At 40.5% G+C, this 24,716-nt stretch overlaps 1 protein-coding gene across 3 annotated transcripts; it reads right to left on the bottom strand.

The window, feature by feature from the left end:
- Positions 1-3,474: 3,474 nt before the first annotated feature.
- ZNF287 (zinc finger protein 287) lies at positions 3,475-23,067 on the bottom strand. Of its 3 annotated transcripts, XM_030923281.1 has the most exons (7): positions 22,807-23,048; positions 21,895-22,039; positions 21,182-21,782; positions 20,381-20,478; positions 16,935-17,061; positions 16,043-16,129; positions 3,475-6,592 (listed from the first exon to the last, which is right to left on the bottom strand). In XM_030923281.1, the coding sequence occupies exons 3-7, from the start codon at positions 21,582-21,584 to the stop codon at positions 5,022-5,024; spliced, it is 2,286 nt and encodes a 761-aa protein (XP_030779141.1). In that variant the 5' UTR covers positions 21,585-21,782; positions 21,895-22,039; positions 22,807-23,048; the 3' UTR covers positions 3,475-5,021. The 3 variants fall into 3 exon arrangements, with proteins under 3 accessions (XP_030779141.1, XP_010386037.1, XP_030779142.1); XM_010387735.2 differs by lacking the exon at positions 21,895-22,039 and having other exon boundaries at positions 22,807-23,067; XM_030923282.1 differs by lacking the exon at positions 21,895-22,039 and having other exon boundaries at positions 21,182-21,659.
- Between the last annotated feature and the right edge of the window lie 1,649 nt (positions 23,068-24,716).

Here is a 24,716-nt window from a genome sequence, read left to right as displayed (position 1 = left end):
GACCTCAAGCAAGATACTTCAGCATCATGGGCTTCACTTTCCCCATTCATACAGAGTGTGGGGCCCAATGCTGCTTACACACTTACACATTTGTATGTATCACTGTAGTGCACATGCTTGCCATTTTTAATGGTTATAGTGTTCTAAGGGGCTAATACTTATGAAAGAGCTATGGGGAGAATAACAGAAACAGAGGAGTAAGAATACATTTACAGGCACATGCAAGTGAACTGACACCAGAAGACAAAGATGAAACATAACAGCCTTAGTTTTAGAGATCAAAAGGTTTAGTAAGAAAAACTAATACTTAGATTTGCATGAAACAGATCCTTAGGATTAATATTCAGATCTTACCAGAAATCTGCCTTAAGAGATGTGATGGGAAAGGAGGGCTATTAGCTTATAAATACCGTAAGTTATCAAAACATGTAACAGTTAAAACACAACATATTAGGTATACATCTAGTTGCTCTCTTAATTGCCCTCAACCCACTTGGCAGAGTAACTGACAAGCTCTATTCCCTTGTAAATTTCCTGATGGCCTTGTCACAGGCCTCTTGCAGCTAATTTGCTGCTTTCTAGCATACATAACATGGAAGTGTTCTCTCCAATTTAGGTGCATGCTTAACAAGATTTAGTTGTTTGTGCCCTAAAGTTTATCCCAGTTATGTAATTATATCCCTCATCACACAGACATTATATAACTGATGGCATGAGTGATGAGTTGTCTTTATGAAAACCAACTTGAATAGTTGGAAAGAATTGCCAGTGACACTCCAGGAGCAGTGAGAATGCCTAGTGCCCAGATCTTGGTTTCTAAATAGCTACCTATTAAAAGGAGCCAGGGATTCTTGGAAAAAGGTTTCATTCCATGCCTGGGGCATTGAAAATGCAAGGTCGGCCGGGTGCGGTGGCTCAAGCCTGTAATCCCAGCACTTTGGGAGGCCGAGACGGGCAGATCACGAGGTCAGGAGATCGAGACCATCCTGGCTAACACGGTGAAACCCCGTCTCTACTAAAAATAAAAAACTAGCCGGGCGTGGTGGCGGGCGCCTGTAGTCCCAGCTACTCAGGAGGCTGAGGCAGGAGAATGGCGTAAACCCGGGAGGCGGAGCTTGCAGTGAGCTGAGATCTGGCCACTGCACTCCAGTCCGGGCGACAGAGCGAGACTCCGCCTCAAAAAAAGAAAAAAAAAAAAAAAAAAAAAGAAAATGCAAGATCAACTTGAGATATCTTGTGTTAGAAGGCAATCAAGTGTCCAAAGACTAGAGAGTGAATGTCAAAAGGACACAAGAGCTACTTGAAGGGCTCCACCTGGCCAAATTTGGGACAATTTGAACATCAGAAACAATGATCATAAATGACTGTTAACACATTGAATCATTTGTTATCACTGCAGATGAGAGCATCAAACTCTTTACTGGTAATTAAACTCCTACACCAGTAATTAAGGGAAAATAATTGAGCCTGACTCTGCCTCTAGTGCATTCCTAGTTGATGAGGGAAGGTTATACAAGAATGCCACTCAACAAATGTAGAGTGATAGAATTAGAAAATTGTCATTTTGCAAACACTGATGAGACAATGGATTCAGGCAAGGATCGTTAGTTACTTTTTACCAGGTAAAAAGTTGTTGGCAATCAAAATATCCATATGCTGCCAGTGTCAGTACACAGATTAACTGTAATAGGAAAAACTATCTTTATGTTGGGAAGATCTGGTGACCTCAAATGAGTGATCCATTAATAGTGACTCAACCTGATATTAATGAGACTTTTGATATGATGCACTATGAAATACATCTGTGAGGTTTTATCATTAAAAATGTTTAAACAACCCAATCAAGCCTTTTGCCCTAACTTCTAATTTATGGAAACTACAGGGGGTACCAGAACCCACATGTAAATAGTCAGTTGAATCGTGAGATGTTTTTCAAGACAACTGACCTGCTCTCTTAAAGACGAAATACCAAAGTGGGGACTGTTCTAGATAGATGAAACATATAATAATCAAATATTATGTGTGAAAACTGACTGGATCAACAGAGGAAATTTAAACACAGACTAGGTGTTCAGATATTAGGGAATTACTGTTCTTTTTTTAAAAAAGGTATGTAAATGTATTGTGGTTATGTAAAAGACCATCCTTATTTTTATGCAATGCATGCTTAAGTGTTTAGAGATGAAATGGCATGTCTGTAAGTTCCTTTCCAATGTTTGGTTAAAAAAAATATGGCAAAATGTTAGTTTTTAAATCTAGGTGGGTATACAGTTCACTTTATTATTTTTAAACCTTTCTGTATATTTGAAAACTCATAATAAAAAGTTCTGGAAAATAAGGCTATTTGCTAAAAACTGTTGAATAATCTGTGGGTCAGACAACTGTAAAAGTGGGAAAAATACACACAAATCTACAGTTCTCCACTATTACTAGTCTGTTATTTTATAAGGGGATAAATTGCCTCTGTTTATCAGTGGAAGACTTTATAAATGCATTATTTACATAAAACATACAAAGACAGGAAATACAGAGTAATGCAAAGGAAGGTGCTATGGACTGTCACGTGCCACGTGCTCAACCAAGGGAAATAAGTGCTGTGTGAGGGATGAAGCAGCATCAAAAAAATAAGATTATCAAACCACTGTTATTTAAAAAAACATAGCTATATAAGCACAGTTTGAGTATTCTGCAACCTGTACTTTGTGCAGGATGATACTATGAAATCAAGGTTAACTAATGTAAGGGAAATGGAAATCAAGTTTTTTAAAGAAAACACTCAACAATATAGCCTTTAGGATGCTAGCATCCCAGGTCTTTCCTTCAGTACCTGTTTGTAGGATGGTTTTATAAACAGTAATGTCCAAAGGAAGTTGCATGGTTAATACAAGCTTAAATTGATATTTATAGTACCAGAATTGATATCAATTTCCCCTCATTTAGCTCAGGAAAACTTCCTGTACAAAGATGTCCCATGAAACCTGATTCACTACTTTTAAGCAGTTCCCAAGTAAATGTTATTTGTTGAACATTTCTTTGATATATGCACAAAAGTATTTTTAGTTATGCCAACTTTCACTCCATGCCAGTCAATTCTACTTTATTACTGAAATCTAATTTATATAATTTATTCATTAATTCAACCATGTATTGGCTATGCACTATTATGCAAGGGACTGGAGAAACAAATATGAGCACAATGAAATCTCAGTTCTCAGAATATGGCCTTATATTCTGGTAGTGGAATGCTGTAAATATGAAATACAATAGTATTTTTATCTATTTCTATTTGCATTTCTGCCCGTTTTCCTTTTATGTTTAAGACCCACAAATCCAGTAATCATTGTTTAATGATTACTGCATCAATGCTTTTGCCAATTAAATTTTTTCCTGACATGTTAAGAGTAACCTCTATTTTACTTGCATGTATGAAGGAGTGTCAGGCTTCCAATTATTCCTTAAAAATCAGTCACTTTGTTTTTAGTTTCTTCTAATATCCAGGCTGAATTCTTTTTTATTTAGCCACTCATTTCATAGGCAAAGCAAGTCCAATTACATTTCATGTTATAGCAATTATCTATGTATTTTTTTCCTCACTCCATTAAAATTTCACCTTTTTCCCTGACCCACATTCTGCAGTGAACTCAAATCTATTTTCCATTATTTATTTTTTCTCACATTATTTATATAGCTACACTATTATTTCCACTTCCTTCTCTTGGGATGTAGGTAGCATTTGGCAACCCATTTTAGCAGGTTGCTTATGCTCATCCCATGACAAAATATCACATCCTCACTCTCTCATTGCTCTGGAAATCTTTCTGTTGTGTAAACCACCTGTGAATTTCAGCACTGTAACAAGCCTTGAAAGGATCCAATTAGGAAGTCTGGGACCTAAGCATAGTAGACACTTAAGAAATGTGTTTAAGTGGAAGAAATGAACTTTCCATGGTAAAACAGTCACAGATAAATCTAAAGTATAAATTTAGGAGTCAGGTGAAAAAAATGCGAACTGTATACCTTATACCTACTTTTTTCCTTCAGGATGACCTTGAATGTCAAAACCTAGTAAAATCAAGGCTAATGTGTATTAAAAATTCATTTAAGCTTGGAGCATTTAATTTTTGCCTGTTTAAATCTCTACACATCTTATGTTATATACACATTAGTTTCTATCATATCTTTCATTAAGCTTCTCTTTAATATTTCGATATGTGAGGGAAGGTGTAACCAAACTGTGGTCACATAGAAATCTTTAAAATACTTTCAACTGTTTTTTTTCAAACCTACTGGCTCCATATGGCAGTTATGGCATAACAGGAGAAGGGGAAGTAAAACAGGGAAGGGAGTCCTTTACATATTTTAAGGCTTCAAAGCTGGGAGTAAAAGGCCTGAAAGCAGCTTTCTCTTTATATTCTATAATTTTAAGATCACTCTCTAGTGTGAAATCTCTACTTGATGGACACCTTCCCAAGTTACATTCATAAGGCCTCATCAGGATGTACAGTTGACCCTTGAACAACACGTTTGAACTGTACAGATCCACGTATACTGGAATTTTTTTTTTCAACTGAACAGAGTTTGAAAGCACATTATTCAGGGATGGGAAACCTGCGTAGATGTAGGGTTTTTCATATACACAGGTTCCACCAGACTGACCATGCAACTTGAGTATGGGTAGATTTTGGTATACATGGGTGGTCCTGGAACCAATCCCCCGAGTATACTGAGGGATGACTGTACTTGAAATAGAGTTGATGAGTTATGTTTCTGAACACCCTTCACAGGGTTTCTTTCTGTAATGAATTAAACTCGTATCAAATAAAAGTTAAGAAGTCAAGTTTCCTTCTTAAATTTCACATTAAATCTAAATAGGTTATATCCCTACCACTACTTCTGATACTTCTGCTGAGTGGTATCTAACATATTGCACTTCTTCGGATTTCTGAACATCTTGACACACAGAATGCACAAAATAAAATTGAAATGAAGTTGTAAAACCTAACTGAAGTTTCCCTTATCCATTAATTACGATGTTTGGCACCTGTATGAACACGCTGATGCTGAATAAGGTTTGTACTCTGGGTGAAGGTTTTACCACATATACGACATGCATAGGGTTTCTCTCCTGTGTGAATTCTCTGGTGTTGAATAAGGCATGTTCTCTGGCTAAAATCCTTATCACATTCATTACATTTATAGGGTCTCTCTCCAGTATGAGTTCTCTGATGTTGATTAAGTGATGAGGAATAAATGAAAGCTTTCCCACATTCATTACATTTATAGGGTTTCTCTCCAGTATGAATCCTTTGATGCTGAGTAAGATTTGCACCTTGTCTATATGCTTTCCCACATATATTGCATTTAAAGGGTTTTTCTCCATTATGAATCCTCTGATGTTGAGTAAGGTGCACACTCTGGCTGAATGCTTTCCCACACACACTGCATTTATATGGTTTCTCTCCAGTATGTGTTCTATGATGTTGAGTAAGATTTGCACTCTGGCTGAAGGCTTTCCCACATATATTACATATATAGGATTTCTCTCCAGTGTGAGTGGTTTGATGTTGAATAAGGGTTGAGGAATGAGCAAAGGCTTTTCCACATTCATTACATTTATAACACTTCTCTCCAGAATGAATTCTCTGATGTCGAATAAGGTAAGTACTCTGACTAAACACTTTCCAACATTCATTGCATTTATATGGTTTCTTCCCAGTATGTATTTTTTGATGCTGAAGAAGGTGTGTACTCTGACTGAAAGTCTTCCCACATTCATTGCATATATAAGGTTTTTCTCCAGTATGAACTCTCTGATGATTAATCAGTGATGAACTGTGACTGAAGGTTTTACCACATTCCAAGCATTTATATGGTTTCTCTCCAGTATGTGTCCTTTGATGGATGGTAAGGTGTGCACGCTGACTAAAGTCTTTCCCACAGTCATCACACTTATAGGGTTTCTCTCCAGTATGAATTCTCTGATGTATAGTAAGGTGTGCACGCTGGCTGAAGGCTTTACCACACTGGTGGCATTCATATGGTTTTTCTCCAGTGTGCATTCTCTGATGTGCAATGAGGGATGAAATATGCCTAAACTCTTTCCCACATTCTTCACATTCATACGATTTCTCTTTGGCATGGGTACTTTGGTGTTTCAGGAGGGATGGGTATTTCCTAAATTTTTTCCCACACACATTACACTTGTAAGGCTTCTCTCCAGGAAGTATTTTCCTATGTACAATACCATATGAGACATGATTGAAGGTTGCCCTGCCTTCATTATACACAGAAGTTTTATTATCTAATTGGGTATCAAACTGTACAATTAGGTTTGAATGCTTTTCAAAATTATTTCTATATATATCATATTTACTAAGACATTCTTCTGTAGGATCACCTTCTTGTGAAAGGACTGACTTCAAACTGAAACCTCTTTCATTAGTGTGAAATTTCCAGAAGCCACCTGTTGCTCGCCTCTGTAATCTATCACTGTAGTCATATGAGTCTTCTAATTTGATGGTCTGGGTTTCTTCCTTTGTGAGTTTAGACATATCCTCCACTGGAGTACATGCTTGGGCTTTAGTTTCCCATTCTGAAATTAAAAAAACATAAAAAATCTTCATTTATTTTGAGAGAGGAAACTGCCAAAATAGAAACAAAATAATAAACATAGATAAAATGCCCAAAGAGAACAACAGCTCTGAAAACGTCATCTTCACGGTCTTTCAAATTTGGGAAAGGAGACAAAAAGGGCAAAAAAATGGGAGACTAAGTTGTTGAAAACAGACAGGTTCTTCATATTCAACATGGACACAGAGGGAATAAAACAGATTAAGTCAGGTGACAGAGCTAAGAGAAGCCAAAATAGTGATAACACTGTGTGGGATAACTTGGGATGGCTTCATGGATTAATTTATGTAATGGGTTCATAAAGTAGACATGCTGAGTCTCATCACTCTCTCTTCCAATCTGCTCTGCACAATCCACATAATATTCCTAAAGCAATTTCACCAAGTGCTTTCTATGCTCAAATATCTCTAGTAAATCTCCCATAGCCTAAAACAATGGTTTTCAAGGTAGTCGTCCCACTAGCAGCATAAGCATCACTATCATCAAGAAATGTGTTAACATTATTGGGTCTCACCCAGACATACTGAATCAGAAACTCTGGCGGTAGAGCTGAGTAATCTGTTTTATTAAACCCAGCAGTTTTGCTACATACCAAAGTTTAAGGACTAGTCGCTTAAAGTATAAAAGTGAAAAAGTTTAAAATACCTCCACTTGGCATTCAATCCCAGAATAACTAAGCCCTTTCTATTCTATTCTGTCTCCTACTACAACTCATGTTCAGCTTAATTTAAAGTTATCCGCTACTTTTTTTTTTTTTTCTTTTTTTGGAGACAGACTCTGTGCCATCTTGGCTTACTGCAACCTCTGCCTCCCAGGTTCACGTAATTCTCGTACCTCAGACTCCTGAATAGCTGGGATTACAGGCAGGAACCACCATGCCCAGCTAATTTTTGTATTTTTAATAGAGACACGGTTTCATCATGTTGGCCAGGCTGGCCTCAAACTCCTGGCCTCAGGTGATCTGCCTGCCTCAGCCTCCCAAAGTGCTAGGGTTACAGGTATGGGCTGCCATACCCAGCCTAAAGTTATCCACTACGCTTCATAATCTTCTCTAGATGCCACGCTAATCCTAGACTCTAGGCCTTCTCTTGTGATGCCTTCTGCACCTATTAAAAAAGATGTTTATAGTCCAACTCATATTTCTCTCTACAATGCTTCTTTGAATTTAAAATACAGATTAGAGGCCAAGCTCTGTGCCTTTCTCCTGTAATCCCAGCACTTTGGGAGGCCACGGCAGGTGGATCACTTGAGGTCAGGAGTTCGAGACCAGCCTGGCCATCATGGCGAAATTCTATCTCTACTAAAAATAGAAAAATTTAGACAGTTGTGGTAGTGTGCGCCTGTAGTCCCAGCTACCTGGGAGGCTGAGGCATGAGAATTGCTTGAGCCTGGGAGGTGGAGGTTGCAGTGAGCCATGATCGCCCCACTGCACTCTAGCCTGGATGACAGAGCAAGATCCTGTCTCCAAAAAAATAAAATAAAATATAGATTAGGTTGAATCATATAGGAAATTGCCTTTTTTTATAGGTCAAAATGGCTGAATGTCAGCAACCCTATATGGTTCAACCTAATATAGTACTGGGCTCATGACAGAACTTGGCTTTATATGAGTACAGTCATGGATTGCTTAACAATGAGGATACGTTCTGAGAAATGCGGTGTTGGGTGAATTTCATCCCTGTGTGAGCATCATAGGGTATACTTATATGAACCTAGATGATATATATATATATTTTCTTTTTTTAAACATGGAAAGCTAAATGTACCAGCACTATTACTGAATATCAATAATTTCCCCTACTTGATCTGCAATACAAATATCAAGTGCTTATATATCAGGCTTCTATATATGCTCCATTGTTGTCTTATGGGACCACTGTCATACATGCAGTTTATTGTTGACCAGAACATCACTATGCAGCACATGACTGTAATTCACAATTCTGTACATTTCTTATATTTCCAACCTAGGTGCAAATTCTGGAAATAGTTTATCCTTCTTACACATTTCCTTTAGAAAATGGCCCAAGACTCTGGATATGGTGGCGACTCAACTGAAATGGTAAAATAAATGACATTAACATGTAAAAAGGTGAACTCAAATCAAAGTGTACACAGATGTGCATGCATAGACATAACCAAACACACACACACACAGACACACACACACACACACACACCCCAAACCAAACCAAACCAAAAAGGTTGACCCTCAATCTAACCTGGCTGTAATAAGGCAGTCAAATATGTATTTGTTGGTGCCTATTATGTTTCTTGTATAATTATTTAACACAAAATTTAAGTTACAACCTCTATCCTTTGAAACCAGGTGGGAAACATATAACTTGCAAATATCAAGAATTACATAATGTAATTTAATCAAATATGGAATTTATAATATAGCAAAAATGGTACTAAATACTTCAGAAACTTTCTAAGAGGCAAATCACAGTATAATACCTTCACAAATGTATCTATTCAATTGAGTAATATGCAGTAATTGAAAATGACAGCTACATCATCAGTAAGGGACTAGTTATTAATAGAATAAGGGATAACATAATATTGATAACTGATAATTAGGTAGGTCTAGGTACACTGACATGAAAAGGTGTACAGGATACATTAAGTGAAAAAAAAAAGCAGATGTATAAAAAAAATAGAGCAACATCCTAACTGTGTCAAGATATGCTATTTGTGTTACAGACAGACAGACACACCCCCACACACCCACACACATAATCTAAGGGGAGAAGGTCCTGGTCATTACTGAGGAGAGAGGTACACTTAATATTTGCTTCCTTGTATTGCTTGAATTTACAAACTACTTTTTTTACTTTTATTCAAATACAAAATCATAGTTTATATAAGAAAATGTTTAGGAGTAATGTTAAATGAAAAAAGAGTATAATAACAAGCATGAAAACACATCAGAAGTGGAAAAAGATTACCAAAATGCTAATAATGATATTATAGGTTTTCTTTTCTAGTTTCTAATTTTCAATAAATTTGCTATATTACTTTTGTTGCTATTTATTACTAGTAAGTAGTTATATTCCATTCCAGTAGGTATAGCAAAATAAAAAGTAATAAAAACAGAAACATAGAAAATAGTTATATTACTTTTATGAAAGAAAAAAATTTATAAACCAACATTCTCAAACCAGGATTTGTTATTCCCCTCCCCAGAAGAAAATGAGAATGTGGATGGACTGTACAAGTAGGTGTGTATACACACAGAAAAGAGATAATATCAGAAGCTGAATTCAACTTCTATGTAATCAGTATCAGTCTATGACAGATTGTACATACAACTGAAAAGTACTAAATTTATAATTAACAAACTTAAAGTGAAAGACTGAATAATGACCAGGAATAAATTGCTACTATAAACACACTTTTGTTTTTGATATGGAGTTTTGCTTTTGTTGTCCAGGTTGGAGTGCAATGGTGCGATCTCGGCTCACCACAACCTCCACCTCCCGGGTTCAAGTGATTCTCTTGCCTCAGCCTCCTGAGTAGCTGAGATTACAGGCATGTGCCACTATGCCTGGCTAATTTTGTATTTTTAGTAGACAGGGTTTCTCCACGTTGGTTAGGCTGGTCTTGAACTCCTGACCTCAGGTGATCCACCCGCCTCAGCCTCTCAAAGTGCTGGGATTACAGGCATGAGTCACTGCGCCCGGCTGATAAACGCACATTTTTAAACAAATTAGTTTACCAAAACTTCTGAAACAGATCATTAAGCAGGGTTTAAATACATGTTTATCACTAAAACCAGAAAGGATTGGTTAGAAGTGTTATCTGTTGGTTAATAAGGACAAACAGTATAATATTTCTAAACAGAGGAGATTAATGTTGACTCAGGTAATCAAGGAAAGCTTCAGTGGGGGAAATGTGAGTTGAAATGAGCCTCAAAGAATGGCAAAGTACTGTATAAACATAAAGAACTATAAACCATAAAATATAAACATAAAGAACTATAAAAGATCTGAGACAGTAATGGCCATCAAACCAATACTACTATTCTGTTTGTTAATTATCAAAGTTTCCATTTCCTGAAGTGTGACTAACCTACTTCCTGAAGTACCCTAACCAAAGGTAGATTCAACTTACTATGTATCTCTGAGCTGGCAAGAAAGCAAAATCCTCACAGGCCAAAAATTAAGTAAAAGCAGGAAGGCAAGAAGTCAGTAATAGCTGAAGTTGACTGCCTGAGATAGCTTTTCAATCATGTTTATGACCTTAAGCTTCCATTTTGAGGGTACAAGGGATTCTGGCACTAGAAGACAAAGGCTGGGGCCCAGTCAAGGAGAGGAGGCTGACAGGAGTCCCTTGAACAGAGGACTACACACTATGTAAGAACAGGCTAGGCTAAAAAAACAAAACCCCAAAACCTCACCTCTACAGAAGGAAAAAAGGAACTGTCTTTCTCAGTCTTTGTGCTCTTTGGAGGGTGGAAAATCCCCCCTCTCCAAATGCATAACCATACATTGCCCTTTCTTGAGTATTCAGAGCCCAAATTTGTGCTCTCTGATGATCTAAAAAACTCTTCATGTTGAGAACTGACTTCAGACTGCAAGTATCTCCCAGAAGACTATCCTGACTCTAATCCAGACTTATTTCCATTATACTGTATATGTTTTCTCAGTGCCTAGAGTGTGCAGAATGTGTTCCTCAGAGAATCTAGTGTGCTGTAGGTGTATTTTGTATTTTGCCAACTAAGGTATATAAGGCCATAAATTATAGAGAATAATTAGCTTTTAAAGTTTATGACCCTTAAAGTACCTAATGACCAAAGTTAGTTTTTTAAAAAAGTGAAACAATTCACTCTAAGGTAGCATTTTTTTTTTTTTTTTTTTTTTGAGACAGAGTATTACTCTGTCACCCAGTGGGAATGCAGTGGTGCGACCTTGGCTCACTGCAGCCTTGATCTCTCGGGCTCGAGTTATCCTCTCACTTCAGTCTCCCTGAAGGTGGGACTATAGTCATGAATCACCACGACCAGTTAATTAAAAAAAATTTTTTTAGTAGAGACAGGTCTCACTACGTTGCCCAGGGTGGTCTCAAATTCCTGAGTTCAAGCGATCTGCCTGCCTCAGCCCCCCAAAGTGTTGGGGTTACAAGTGTGAGCCACTGTGCCTGGCCGTATCATATCTGTCATTATTGTTTAATTCACTGTTGTATACTAGCATCCATATTGGTGGACATATAAGAAGTCAGTGTCTTAGATTTAAAAAATGGAATAATGGCTGGGTGCCATGGCTCACACCTGTAATCTCAGCACTGGAGGCCAAGGCAGGTGGACTGCTTGAGCCCAGAAATTGAGACCAGTCTGGGAAACATGGCAAGACCCTGCTCTGCAAAATATACAAAAATTATCTGGGCATGGTGGCACGCACCTGTACTCCCAGCTACTCAGGAGGCTGAGGTGGAAGGATCGCTTGAATGCAGGAGATGGAGGTTGCAGTGAGCCATGGTCATACCACTGCACTCCAGCTTGGGTGACAGAGTGAGACTCTGTCTCAACAACAGCAGTAAAATAAAATAAAATAATAATTAAAAAAATGGAATAACAACGCAAGATGCAAGAATATACATAGTATACTTCTTTCATATACAAAAGAAGATACTATATTAATAATTTATTTTTGCAAAGAGAAACATAGGAAGGATACGCCAGAAACTGATGATCATGGTTACCTATAGGGAGTAGGTGGAAAGAGAGCAGAAGGAAAGGAAATGTATACTTTTCTATATAGTTTTTGAGTTATCAGCCATGTTACTGTTTTCGCATACTCAAAAATGTAAATTAAAAATAATTTTAAAAAGCAAGAAAACACTATCCTTAGTGGTATATATTCTAAGGACAAAAAGGACTTCAAAGAAATCTTGAACTTTCTAGACTGTTTGTTATAGTGATGTAAATTTGAAACTATTTTTGTGTGTAACATATGATACAGCAAATAAGTAAATATACTGATGTTGGAAACTAGGTTATTCACTGCATGAGAAAGGAGATACAAAATGGAAAATTGGAATATATAAAATGGAATATCCTTGTGGTGTTAGATTTGAATTGGAGTTTAAGTATGAACTCCTGACTTAAAAGAACTAACACACACGTACACATGCATACACACACACACACACACACACACACAACTTCCCAGCTCTATCCACTGAACAGTAGCAATGATACGCTAAATGTGTGTATAACACATAACAGTAGCAATGATTCATTAAACAGTGAATGCACTTATGGCCCAGATCTTGGTTTCTAAGCACCATTCCCTACTAAAATGAATCAGGATTCCTTGGAGAAATCCCAAGTCTAAGGTGAGCATAAGGTGAGCCTAAAGAACATCTGGTTGTGCCAGAAAGCAAGGAAATGGATGAAGACTAATTGGGACATGTCAAAAAGATGCTGGACTTTGTTTGATGCTAGAGTGCCCAAATTTGGGACAACTGAGCATCAAAAACACAAAATGTAAAAACTGGAATTAATGGACTAATAATACATAAATATACATACATATATATATATTTTTCCTTTTTCTTTTTTGAAATGGAGTCTTGCTCTGTTGCCCAGGCTAGAGTGTAGTGCCACAATCTTGGCTCACTGCAATCTCCACCTCCCGAGTTCAAGCGATTCTCCTTCCTCAGCCTCCCGAGTAGCTGGGACTACAGGCACGCACCACCATGTCCAGCTAATTTTTGTATTATTATTATTATTTTTTTAGTAGAGACAGGGTTTTACCGTGTTGGCCAGGCTGGTCTCAAACTCCTGACCTCAAGTGATCCACCTACCTTGGCCTCCTAAAGTGCTGGGATTACAGGAGTGAGCCACCATGCCTGGCCAACTAATAATATATTGAATTTTAAAAATTTCCATTAGTCTAGAGTGGTATATACATAAAAATGGCGTGGGGGAGGGAGAGCTATTCTTTTTTGTTTTTTTTTTTGAGATGGACTCTAGCTCTGTTGCCCAGGCTGGAGTGCAGTGGCACAATCTTGGCTTACTGCAACCTCCGCCTCCTGGGTTCAAGTGATTCTCCTGCCTCAGCCTCCCAAGTAGCTGGGATTACAGGCACCTGCCACCACACCCAGGTAATTTTTGTATTTTCAGTAAATACAGAGTTTCACTGTGTTGGCCAGGCTGGTCTCGAACTCCTGACTTCATAATCCGCCCACCTTGGCCTCCTAAAGCGCTGGGATTACAAGCGTACCCAGCTGAAAGAGCTATTCTTTAATGAAGAATGCTATTAATCATTTAGAAAAGATAACTGAATTAGAAAATCACCATTTTGCAGCTGGGCATGGTGGCTCATGCCTGTAATCTCAGGACTTTGGGAGGCCAAGGCAGGTGGATCACCTGAAGTCAGGAGTTTGAGACCAGCCTGGCCAACATGGTGACACCCTGTTTCTACTAAAAATACAAAAACTAGCTGGGTGTGGTGGCTCATGCTTCTAATCCCAGCTACTGTGGAAGCTGAGGCAGGAGAATTGCTTGAACCCAGGAGGCAGAGGTTGCGGTGAGAGGAGATCACGCCATTGCACTCCAGCCTGGGCAACAAGAGTGAAACTCCAACTCAAAAACAACAGAAACGAAAATCACCATTTTGCAACCAGCAATATAACAATGCAAAGATCATCAAATGGATGCTAAAAATTTTAAGTAAAAGATTATCGAGGAATAGTCATGTGACCTCAAAGTATCACTCCACAGATTACTTATTAATCACAAAGAATGCACCTTTAAAAAGGAGAGATCCTGTAGACACCACCTTAACCAAACTGAGCATCACCAATGATAAGATGAATTACCATTATGTACCTCCTGAGGAAATGCAATGGAAGATACACATCACCTTTCAAATATTCTTGGTAAAATCTTTAAACTGACTAATCTTTAGGAAACAATGAGGCAAATCTACACTGTAGGTCATTAAAAAAAAATGGCTTGGATCCTTTAAAAAATGTCAATATCATGAAAGACTTTTTTTAAAAAAGAAAAAAGGCTGGGGAACATTTCTCTATTAAAAGGTACTAAAGATAGGAGATAAACAAGTGGAACATGTGATTCCTGACTGGATCCTGTACTGGGGAGAAAGATATCTATAAAGGATGTTTTTGGGACAGTTGGGAAAATCTGAATATTTGACTATACCTTTGATGACACTATTATATAAATGTTAAATATCTAGAGTGAGAGAATGGTATCATGCTTATGTAGAAGAATGTTCATGTTCTTAGAAGGTATTTAGGGGTTGTCATGATGTCTATTAAAATGGCTCAGTGCAAAAACCTTTGTACAGAGATAGAGCAAAAGTGGCTAAATGATGATAATTAGTGATTCCAAGTAGACAGTACATAAGTGATTAATGTAATGTGCCTGTGTAGGTTTGAAACTGTTTAAAATGAAGTTACTATGGAGGGAATAAGCAAGGAGTGAGAATGAAAAAGTCCATGAATAAGGAACAAGTTCAATAATAAAAATATGATGCAGACATAAAAAAAGAAATGAGGAAGCTCTTTACATACTCATTTGGAAGACTTTTCAAGATATACTTTTAAGTTAAAAAGGCAAGGTACAAAACAGTATGTATAGTATGCTACCATTCATATTAAAAATGGAGAAAAACTATTTTTATATTGGCTTTACATGCAAAAAACCCAAAGCAAAATAAACATCTCTAACAACTGTTTATCGCCATACTTTTATCCTGGAGACAACAGTTGTTCAAACTTTATTACCTGACTTCTACTTATGTGGGAGGACAGACTTCTACAGGAAAACAGTGGTTCATGGACGTGCTCTAATGACAGCGGTCACATGCTAGGGAGATGTAGGAACTGGGTGAATGTGGTATTCAGGTGGGTAATTTATACATATATTTATATATATATTTTGCTTTATACATTTTTAAAAATTGTGAATCTTGTGAATATATTATCTTTTTAAGTAATTAGAAAATAAAAAAGAAAGGGATGATTTAGAAAAGTGAAGGCAGGGGGATGTAGGGATTTGTCAGTGAACAGAATAAAAGAAACTCAAAAAGAAGAAGGTTTAACATTTAAATTTTTAGGGGGCATTCATGCATGTTTAAATCTAGAGGAAGGGGAACATGGCACAATGAAAGCCCTAGACAGAGCCCTAAGAGATGGGACCTAGAGGTCATGTAGAAGGATAAAATGAGAAGAGACACGGGAAAAGTGTGTTAACAGCGATCTTAGGAAGCTCTTCCTGAAGAGGCATCTGTAAGGAAGCCACACCAAACAGCTCAGTGTTCTTCACAGGCTAGAAAGCCTTGGCAAAAAGTGACCTGGTCATATTTAAAATGCATATCTCACCACACTTAGGATATAGATTGTTAAATGCAAAGAAGCTCATGTGCTTTCTGTTTCTCACCTGGACTAGGGCCTTCTAAAATTTCTTTTATCACCATCCATGGTTCTTCCAACATGGGAATCACAGTTGGTCTGTACACTGTAAGTCCTGTTCAGGAGGAATATAATGAATTTTATCCTGGAGATAAACAGTTGCTTGAAGTTTTATTACCAGACTTCTACCTATCTGAGAGAACAGACCTCTGTAGGAGAACAATAGTTCATGGACATGATCTATTTTTCATTTTATTTTTTGAGACGGAGTCTCGCTGTGTCGCCCAGGCTGGACTGCAGTGGCGCGATCTCGGCTCACTGCAAGCTCCGCCTTCTGGGTTCACGCCATTCTCCTGCCTCAGCCTCCCGAGTAGCTGGGACTACAGGCCCCCGCCACCACACCCGGCTAGTTTTTTGTATTTTTAGTAGAGATGGGGTTTCACCCTGTTAGCCAGGATGGTCTTGATCTCCTGACCTTGTGATCCGCCCGCCTCGGCCTCCCAAAGTGCTGGGATTACAGGCATGCGCCACCACGCCTGGACCATGGACATGATCTAATAAGATAATTAGGCTGTTGGTTGTTATCCTTTTCAGAGACAGGATAACAATTTCCTGCCACTTAAGAGGATATGTGAAGGAAGAAACCTTCCCGTAGAGTAGCAAAGGCTGGGCAAGGCAGCGTCAGGTGGCGGCACTATGAAGTTGTGCATCAGTTGCCAATGTTCTCTCACTTAAAAACCTTTCCTTTGGGAAACGGGAGTAAAACAGTCACTCTTGTGCTTGAATGAGATAAGAGCATTTATTTCTAGACCCCATTTTTAGCCAAGCATGTCTGAGGGCCAACCCATTTTTAACAACGGGTGTAAGAAAGAGACCCGGGGGGACAGGCTGAGAGGAGGAGGGGTATAGATGATCCTTACCCAGAGAAACCATGTTCCAATAGTTCTGTAGCGTCACAGTCTTGTATAATTCCTTCTGCACAGGACGCATTAACTCCCAGTCCTCCTGGGTGATGTCTACAGCCACATCTTTGAATGTCATCGATTCCTAAAATATCAAATGTAACTTAGTTCAAGAACTAATGGCAAAGGGGACACTGATAACACTGGGTGTATGTATGCTGGGGGAGTGTCACAGAATTTTAAGCTTTAGTAGGATCCTAGAAGTTGTCTAGTCAAAACCCTTCCCCGACATAGCCCCACAGCGTCTCTCCATGACCCTAAATGGAAGTTTGAAAATAGATCAGAATTTATTTTCACTTGGCACTCGTGCATGCATTGGTGGCAGCTCCATTTTACAAAGAAAAAGTTTATTATTAATATTTTTAAAAGAGACGGGGTCCACTCTGTTGCATGTGCTGGACTAGTGCATGCATTGGTGGCAGCTCCATTTTTAAAAGGAAAAGATTTATTATTATTATTATTATTTTTTTTTTTTGAGACGGAGTCTCGCTCTGTTGCCCAGGCTGGAGTGCAGTGGCTGGATCTCAGCTCACTGTAAGCTCTGCCTCCCGGGTTTACGTCATTCTCCTGCCTCAGCCTCCCGAGTAGCTGGGACTACAGGCGCCCGCCACCACGCCCGGCTAGTTTCTGTATTTTTTTTTAGTAGAGACGGGGTTTCACCGTGTTAGCCAGGATGGTCTCGGTCTCCTGACCTCATGATCCGCCCATCTCGGCCTCCCAAAGTGCTGGGATTACAGGCTTGAGCCACCAAGCCCGGCCGGTTTATTATTATTATTATTATTATTTTTTTTTTTTTTTTTTTGAGAAGGAGTCTCGCTCTGTCACCCAGGCTGGAGTGCAGTGGCCAGATCTCAGCTCACTGCAAACTCCACCTCCCGGGTTTACGCCATTCTCCTGCCTCAGCCTCCCGAGTAGCTGGGACTACAGGCGCCCGCCACCTCGCCCGGCTAGTTTTTTGTATTTTTTTAGTAGAGACGGGGTTTCACCGTGTTAGCCAGGATGGTCTCGATCTCCTGACCTCGTGATCCGCCCGCCTCGGCCTCCCAAAGTGCTGGGATTACAGGCTTGAGCCACCGCGCCCGGCCTATTATTATTTTTTAAAAGAGACAGGGTCTCGCCTGGTCACCTGGGCTGGAGTGCAATGGTCCAATCATTGTTCACTGCAGCCCCGAACTCCTGGGCAGAAGTGATCCTCTCACCTCACCCTCCCGAGTAGATGGAACTACAGGCACACACCACCACAACTGGCTAATTTTAAAATTTTTTTGTAGAGATGATGGGGTTTTGCTGTGCTGCCCAGGCTGGTCTCAAACTCCTGAACTCAAGTGATCCTTCACCTCAGCTCCCCAAAGTGTTGGGATTACAGAAGTGATCCACCATGCCTGACTTGAGTTTTAAATTTTGAAAACAGATGACACAGAGTTGAATGGTTTTGCTTTTCAAGCTATGCTTTAAGAATAAATCCAACATATTATAATTAAAATGTTAAGATATTTTTATGTGTTCTATGGTTAAATTCAGTCTTTCTTTTAAAAAATGTAGCAGATACCAATAATCACAGTGTTGAACTGCTGTACTGTTAAAATACATTTCACAATCTGGTAAGGTTAGTGCCTTTCTTGTTTGCTCTTCTTTTGTTAAAAAGATAGTATTATCTTACATGTTTCTTTTTTCTTTTGTTTTTTCTGAGACAGAGTCTTGCTCTGTTGCCCAGGCTGGAGTGCAGTGACCTCCCAAGTAGCTGGGATTACAGGTGCATGCCACCATGCCCAGCTAATTTTTGTATTTTTAGTAGAGACAGGGTTTTGCCATGTTGGCCAGGCTGGTCTCCAAACTCCTGACCTCAGGTGATCCAGCTGCCTCCGCCTCCCAAAGTGCTGGGATGACAGATGTGAGCCACTGCGCCTGGCCACGTGTTTATTTTTGCATATAATTGTCAGTATCTTTAAAAAATAATATTGGAGGCCAGGTGCAGTGGCTCATACCTATAATCCCAACACTTTGGGAAGCCAAGGCAGGAGGATCACTTTGAGGCCAGAAGTTTAAGACCAGCCTGGGCAACTTAGTGAGATCCTATCTCTTAAAATTTTTTTTCTTTTAAATCATATTGGGATTTAAAACTTGTATTAAGTTTATAACTTAGGGAGAACTGGTGACTTTATAATATTTAAGGGTTCTTTCATGTTCCACAAAATATTAGACATGAAAGTACTGCAATATTTATACTATGCTTAGTTTTAGATATTTTAAATTTTTTGGGGGGGTGTGATACTGGAAGCATTTTTTTCATTTTATCATTTATCTCATTTTTATGTGTATATGTTGAGATATATATGTATATATGTGATTAATTTTTGCATGTCATTTTCTGTAGTCATTTTATCCAGTTTTTCTATTAGTGTTTCTAACAGTTTTTTCCTTGATTTTGTTAGGTTTTCCAGGTAAATGTTCACATCATCAATGAATAATCATTTTAACTTGGTTACCAAAGGCTTTCCAATTTCACAAAGACCAATTATATTTTTACAGTAAATCTTTCTCTTAAGGTAGCTTGAATTATTCTTTAAAATAATACAGACTCATGGCCAGGCGCGGTGGCTCACACCTGTAATCCCAGCACTTTGGGAGGCCAACGCGGGTGGATCACCTGAGGTCAGGAGTTCAAGACCAGCATGGCCAACATGGCAAATCCCTGTCTCTACTAAAAATACAAAAATCAGGCAGGCATGCTGGCGCGCATCTGGTAACCCCAGCTACTCCAGAGGCTGTGGCATGAGAATCACTTGAACCCAGGAGGTAGAGGTTGCAGTGGACCAAGTTGGCACCACTGCACTTCAGCCTGGGCAACAAAGTGCGACTCTGTCTCAAAAAATATATATAAATTCATGATCAACAATAATATGACAGAATGCATGGCCTTTAACTACTTGTTAATGAGGAAAAATAATAGTAACAATCATCTACTAATTGTTTAACTGTAATCCAGGCTAACTACAAGTCTCATAATATTTAATACTCACAATCTAAGAAGTAAATTCTATTTATGAGAGTAGAGTAACTCAGGCTAAGAGAGGTTAAGTATCTTGTCCCAAACTGTAGTTCCAATGGTAGAGCCGGGAACCAAAACCTAAATCCATCTGGCTGTGGAGGTCAATCTCGTATCCTCTATGTGATATTGCTGACAAAGTCAAAGTAAGGAAAGACATATCAAGGGAAGGCAATGGAAGCCCCTTTTCTTTATAGTACATTCACCTACCTTAACAGACCAAGATAACATAGGAGAGAAACTGGAGCTTAAGTCTTTGATAGAGCTTCTGGGGGCACAGTAGTTATAGGGCCAGGTCAGAAAATGTCCTCACACACTAAGAAGGCATCTTAAAATCAGAAAAGACAGTCACACTCACTTTGGTCACCAAGTCATTTAGCCATCCTGCCTGGAAAGCATGTTTTCCTCTGGGGTCTTCCTCTGGGGTATCTTGGGAAAGGGTAGAGTTTTGAGGAGCTAGAGAAGAGAAAGAGGTCACGAGGGAGATTAGTCCTTTTTGAATAGACTAGGAAACCCCTCACCAAATAGATGCCTACACTTTCTTAAATTGAGAAGTAAGAAGGAAATCAAAAACAGCACTCCTACTTCAAAGCATCAGACGAAAGGGCCAATGACTTGTCCTAAGACATCAAAACAGACTTCAAAAACAAGCTTGCTCTAAAAATCTTACAGAGTATGAACAAAATTCACATTTTAACTAAATCCTTACAGGATATTAATTTTGTGAGTTATCTCTTAATAAGGGAATATTCTCTAGACCCTTTCTTCCTTTTTTGGAAGTATTTTATTGTAAAATTCAATTCACAAAGCAAATGATTTATTAGTAGAATGGTGCAAACCTCTGCAGGCACTTTCTGAGGGCTCATACAGTGGTAATTTGGTTGTGTCTGGTCATTCTTTCAAGACATTTTTCCTGGGGGTTTAGATAATGTGTGTTTGCTCCCAAGCAATCTGGAAGGAGAACACCATGGATGGAGCTCATGTTAAAGCCTTGTTCTCACTCACTAGCTTTTGTTCTCCCCAGTTTCTTTCTTTTTAAAAAATGCATCCTGGACCTCTCAGTGTTCTCCCCAATTTCTTTAAAGGAGCTGCTCAGATGTGCTAGTTGTCTTCTTTAACCACCCAGGGATTCCTCCCCTCTCTGCTCTGTGATTCTCACCTTCCTCTTCTAGAATCTGAGTCAAATCCTCCACCAGAGTCACTGCTTCCTCGCTGCTCTCTGGATACTGGGACTTTACCCAAGTCCTAACCTCACCAGGCAGGATGGTCAGGAATTGCTCCAGCACCAGCAGCTCCAAAATTTGTTCCTTTGAGTGAATCTCAGGTCTCAGCCACTTAAGGCAGAGCTCTCGGAGTTGACTCAATGCCTTTCGAGGACCAGCCAGGTCTGGGTATGGAAAATTCCTAAAATTCTGTCGACAGGTCTCAGTGTCACGCAAGAATCTCGAAGTAAGGATTTCCTTCTCAACATTGTAGGGTCCACTCTGAGCCTTGTCTGACTTCCACCTTAGAAGGATTTGGGAACGTGAAGAATTGTTCATCCTCTTGCTTGAGGCTAACATTGCTACAGACAGGAGAGTCAATCTGGCAATATCCTTTATTTCTCCAGTAGTGAGCCAACTGCTTGAAGTCTCATGCTAGAGTCACAAGGACACTATATCAAAGGCTGCTGCAGCCGAGGGCAGAACAGAATCAAGGTAGAGTTAGCAGCCTTAGTGACAAATTCTGAGCCCAGAACTTGCAGGGATGGATAAAAGACCCTGAAACACAAGCATGGACCACAAGGTCAAGAATCCCTGGTGTACTCTACTATACATATATACACACAGAAACAGACTCGCAGTGTGCATAGATGAACACGCGTAGCTTTACCTTGTCTTCCTCCCCTATATCCTTAGACTTGTAAGGGAACTGCAATCTGCTTGGGGTTGGTGGGGGATGGTGCTGCTATTAAAAAGGTAGTGTCAGAGGCAATGACTCAAAGAATCTAAGCAAAACGACAGATTAAACCTCTAACCTGTTGAAACAAAAATTAAACATTTTTATAGAGAAAATAGTTTCACTATTTTAGTCACTGATGTTACAGAAGCTGTAATGACTGAACTGGCTCTCAACAATAACAGAGCGAATCTGTTACTTGGAAGAAACAAGGAGAATTTCTTCTTAATACAGTGCTCAAGGTTCCCAAGGGAACTGTCAGGGGAAAGGGCGAGCCATTTGTCTGCTTTGCATGTTAATGCCAGCCGATTCTAGCCTTTCACTATCAGATGGCTGGGAAGACCAGCGGGGTGGACTGGAAAAGAGTGAAGAGGTTGGTGTGACTCGAAGTCCTTTAAGTGCTTCTACAGGAGACAGTTCTTTAAGGATATATTCGAAACAAGGATTCTCGAAGGAAACCTTAGAACCGGCCTGATCTGGAGGAGAACCGACACCACCTGTCCCCAGGCTCCAGCTCCGAGCCCTGCTCAGGCACAGTCGTGCTGCCAAAGACAACTGTTTACAAGGCCCTGCAGAGAAGATGCGACAGCCTTGCCTTGCCTCCTGTCGCCTCCCCTTCCCGGCCAAGTCCCTCTGCCTCTTACTCCTCTTCAGCCGCAGGGTCGAGGGCGAGGGCAGCGGGGGAGTCGGGGACCCTGCGACGCGCAACGCTGGGACTGGGCCCACAGCAGCCTCCACCCCGTCTTTGCCCTCCCGCAGGCCGCGAGCACGGGAGCCCGCGCGTGGACGGGCTCGGGCTGTCACTGACCGCGCGGACACTCGCGCGCTGCGCCCGCACATCAATACCTGTCGCTGGGACCCGGCCGACGGGCAGCCGTAGCGGCCCTAAGGCCACAGGCAACAATGGCGACGCTGGCACAGGCGCCTGCGTGGCGGGCTCAGTACTGAGCGGCAGTGGGTCCTCGGGCTCCGCCAGTTCCCTTCCCTGCAAAGCACAGAGTGTCCCGGCCAGGAGCTGCACGTTCCAGCCCGGTCCTGAGAAGCCCGGCCCAGAAGCCTCGGCGCCTCTGCCTAGCCGCGACCTCGCCTCGGCGTCACTGCGCATGTGCACCAAGAGAACGCTGCGCGCCAGCAGAGCCAATCGGAGCCCGAGTTTCGGCCTCCCCCTCCCGCGCCTCTGGCCCTGGACCTGTCTCCATGGCAACCTCCTCCACCCGTCGCTCTGACTTGCTTGTCAGCCTGCGAGGTTCCGAAGGGAACTTCAAAGTTTCCCCGGGCAGACGCAGGTCTGGTAGACGTCTTAGAGGCCAGGGAGGTGCCAGTAGCTGGAGGAGCGCAGGGAGTTGAAGCCGCGCGCCAATTACCCAGAGAAAACCGGGTGCCAGATTTCCTAGAGGAAGAATAGGCAGGGAAGATGTGGGTCTGAAGGCAGAAAGGCTTAACGTGCGGTTTCGGGCTTTACTGTGCATACATATTAACTGTTAAAGGTTCTCATTTCCTCCTCAGTAATTTGATTCTGAGACTTTCAGATTGGGGAAAAAAATCCATGTTATTTCTTTCTTTTCTTTTTTCTTTTGAGACGGAGTCTCGCTCTGTCCGCCAGGCTGGAGTGCAATGGTGCGAGCTTGGCTCACTGCAACCTCCGCCTCCTGGGCTCAAGTGATTCTCCTGTTTCAGCCTCCCGAGTAGCTGTTATTTCTAAGAGACACAAACAAAAATACATAAAACACTGTAAAAATAAAATGAAAGAAAAACATATTCAAGGTGTTCCCGTTATCTACTGTTCTATTAACAAACTACCCCAAAACTTAGTGGTTTTGAAGAACAATCACCTTATTATGCTCAAAAATTTCGTGGTGAGGAATTTGAAAGGGGAACCGAGTGGATGGGCCTTTGCCTCATTATGTGTGTAGCCTCCGTTGGGATGATTTGATGGCTGGGAGGGACCGCTTCCAAGATGGCTTTTCCACTCACATGTCTACTGCTTGGGAGGAGTTGGGCTAAAATATGAGCTTGGCTTGTATTTGACCAGAGAGCCTCAGTGTGGTCTCTCCAGTATAAAGGACTGAGGCAGCTGGACTTATTACATGGTGGCTCTGGGCTCCAAGAGTGAGCATTCCAGTAAACAAGAGAGAAGTGCCATGGCCAATTATAACATGGCCTTGGAAGTCACCTGGCACCAATTTTGTCAGACTCTTGGTCAAAGCAGTCACAAACCTACACAGAATCAAATGGAGGCAGAATCCTGTGGGGCTGGGGGAGGACTGTCAAAGAGTCTTAATATCATGACACCAGGAAAATTTTAACAAAAGGAAAGTTGGGTCAGGCGTGGTGGCTCACGCCTGTAATCCCAGCACTTTGGGAGGCTGAGGCGGGTGGATCACCTGAAGTCAGGAGTTTGAGACCAGCCTGGCCAACATGGTGAAACCCCGTCTCTACTAAAAGTACAAAAATTAGCCTGGCATGGTGGCGCACGCCTGTAATCCCAGCTACCCAGGAGGCTGAAGCAGGAGAATCGCTTGAACTCGGGAAGCGGAGGTTGCAGTGAGCTGACATCGTGCCACTGCACTCCATGTACTCCAGCCTGGGTGACAAGAGCCCGACTCCATCTCAAAAAAACAAAGAAAAGAAACGAAACTTGGGGAGTGTGATGGTCTTTTGATGTGTCAACTTGACTAGGCTACAAGTCTCTTGCTATTCAAGTAAACACGAATCTAGGTGTTGCTGTAAAGGCATTTTGTAGATGAGATTGAAGC

The sequence above is a fragment of the Rhinopithecus roxellana genome, chromosome 19, assembly GCF_007565055.1.
Source record: "Rhinopithecus roxellana isolate Shanxi Qingling chromosome 19, ASM756505v1, whole genome shotgun sequence".
NCBI classification, from domain to species: domain Eukaryota; kingdom Metazoa; phylum Chordata; class Mammalia; order Primates; family Cercopithecidae; genus Rhinopithecus; species Rhinopithecus roxellana.
Note: the sequence above shows the minus strand (reverse complement) of the source record. Positions and strands in the feature narration are given on the sequence as shown.

Bases quoted from the DNA above. Each gene is read 5' to 3' on its own strand.
- ZNF287 (XM_010387735.2), bottom strand. From the start codon at position 21,584: ATGTTAGCCTCAAGCAAGAGGATGAACAATTCTTCACGTTCCCAAATC. The intron at 20,479-21,181 runs GTGAGAATCACA...TCTCTTCTCTAG, and splicing joins TCAGATTCTAGAAGAGGAAG to CTCCTCAAAACTCTACCCTT. The intron at 16,130-16,934 runs GTAAGGATCATC...CCTCCTGAACAG, and splicing joins TTGGAACATGGTTTCTCTGG to GACTTACAGTGTACAGACCA.